The sequence below is a fragment of the Chaetomium globosum genome, genomic scaffold, assembly GCF_000143365.1.
Source record: "Chaetomium globosum CBS 148.51 scaffold_1 genomic scaffold, whole genome shotgun sequence".
Taxonomy (NCBI): domain Eukaryota; kingdom Fungi; phylum Ascomycota; class Sordariomycetes; order Sordariales; family Chaetomiaceae; genus Chaetomium; species Chaetomium globosum.
The window spans coordinates 6,488,698-6,490,865 of NT_165976.1; the positions used below are offsets into that span (position 1 = coordinate 6,488,698).

Genomic DNA, 2,168 nt, shown 5'->3' on the forward strand with positions numbered 1-2,168 from the left:
AACTCGAAAAGGCCCAGTTGCGTGGCTATCTAGGTTCGCAACTGCTTGTCGTCTTCGTCATGGGGACAACGGCTTCCTCGCCTGCGGCCTGGGAAGCGGCGAAGAATCGTTGCATTTGCGCGTCCGTCAAGTTTCGAACTTGGATACTGGACTAAGGAGACCACCGAGAAATATATGGACGAGTCCTTGGGGTTATATCCATGGTCCCTGTGCCTATAAGGGACGTTTTCGACTTTTCGTTGCCTGCCGCCATCATTCACACCACGACTCAGGATAAGTCTTCCAAACCCCGGTCTCTATCTTGCCAACCACCATGAACCCCCAAGCATGCATATAAACTGCTTAGCATGACATTTTATAGCTACCTTACCTATGAGGTAATTTCTTCTTATCTACCGAGGCAGATATTCAACATGCAGCACTGATCGCAAAGCAGCAGCCGCTCTATTCTTTGAGCAGAACGCCATTCTGGGTCAGGAATTAATTAGGCCAGTTTGACGCCTTTTTGAACGAGATGGCATATTTCCATAATTTTGCACGAATTCACTTTTAAGCTTTCCCAAGATCATGTCCTCGGCGTAACATTCTCCATGTTTCGTATTTAAGTTTGGCTACGACCTCATGGCCTGGCATCCTCCAATCATCTGCTGTGAGATAGGTAATCATGACCAGAAAATTAAATGGAGCATTCGCTGACTTCCAGGTTGTTTACCTGCACAAAGGCAGTGTGGCTGGGACTCTGGGAACAACATGGGGCCAAATCCTGGACTGGTGATGTTCAGCCTAAGCTTTGATGGGGCGGGCATAATATGTCCTATATACCAGGCGACGCCACGTGCCACGACAATCCGCCCTCGATCTAGACGGATGGGCGATATTGGCTCCTCCATCCCCCTTTTATCCGGCGCGGAGTGTGCCTGACATACATGAATCAAAGGCCCTTGCTGCGTCAACATGGACGGCGATCCCTCGCCTTCCCAGTCGGGAAGACCGGCGTTTAGAAGAGTCAAGTAAAGCAGGTGCCACACAAAGATATTAATATACTCTTCCATGCCGACCTTCCAGAACATTTCCCAGCTCCCGCCATCCAGGTTCCCTCACTTCTCCGCGCCACCAATATGCACGTCTTCTCCAACACCATCTCCCTCCTACTCCCCCTGCTGCTGCTCGGCGGCAGCCAGGAAGCCCACGCTTCGCCGGCAGCGCTAGACAAGCGCCAGACCACGGGGCAGTACTGTAACCCGGAATCGCAGATTTGTTATCTGGAGTACTCGTGGGGCCCGACGGTACCCGTGTTCCGCATCGCCGTGCCCGACACGGCGTCGTCCAACACACCGTTCGACACGCTCCTGCAGATCGTCGCACCGGCATCGCTTGGCTGGGTCGGCTTTAGTTGGGGCGGCGGCATGACGCTCAACCCGCTGGCGGTGGTGTGGCCGAACGGTCAGAGCGCGACCGTTTCCTCGCGGTGGTCGACGTATGTTATCTTTCCCCCCCTTTCACCCCTTTAAACCAAAACGTCATACCATACCCGCGGCTCCCTCCCTCCCTCTTTACTCCTTCTCCCCCCAACTCAACCCACCCTACCCCACAAGCAACAGCACAACAACAACAACAAAAGAGCCACCCAACTAACCAACCCCCTCTCACCACCACAGCGGCCGCACCCTCCCCGACCTCTACCCCTCAGCAACGTACCACACCGTCTCGGCCTCGCGCAACAGCACGCACTGGACGGTCGAGGCAGTGTGCAAGGGCTGCAGCCAGTGGAGCGGGGGCGGGCTGAGCGCGACGGGGACCAACACGTTCGCGTGGGCGGTCAGCAAGACGGCAGTGGCGCAGCCCGCTAACAGCGCGAGCAGCTTCCAGATCCATAACAACGTCGGGATGTTCTCGGAGGGGCTGGAGGAGGGGAAGGTGCCGGCGGCGGTGTTTGAGGAGTATGTCAAGGGGGCGAAATAGGGGGGTGGGGCTGGGTTGGGAGGGATGAACCTAAACCTGAACCTAACAGTAGACAAGACGAAGGGGGAGAGAAGAGATCCGATCCTGTTCAACCTCTCGGTGGGTGATTTCAAGTATTAATAGGATGATAAAAGGCAGACAAGAAAAACAGATGAACCACACCGAGTCCAACGCCACCCAGATCCCACCGTCTATCCCAAAACAAT

At 55.0% G+C, this 2,168-nt stretch overlaps 1 protein-coding gene across 1 annotated transcript; it reads left to right on the forward strand.

The window, feature by feature from the left end:
• Positions 1-1,118: 1,118 nt before the first annotated feature.
• Positions 1,119-1,962, forward strand: CHGG_02092 (uncharacterized protein; the record flags this gene model as incomplete). Its single annotated transcript, XM_001221312.1, has 2 exons — positions 1,119-1,477; positions 1,659-1,962. 2 exons carry the CDS (start codon positions 1,119-1,121, stop codon positions 1,960-1,962), a joined length of 663 nt encoding a protein of 220 aa, XP_001221313.1.
• Positions 1,963-2,168: the final 206 nt, after the last annotated feature.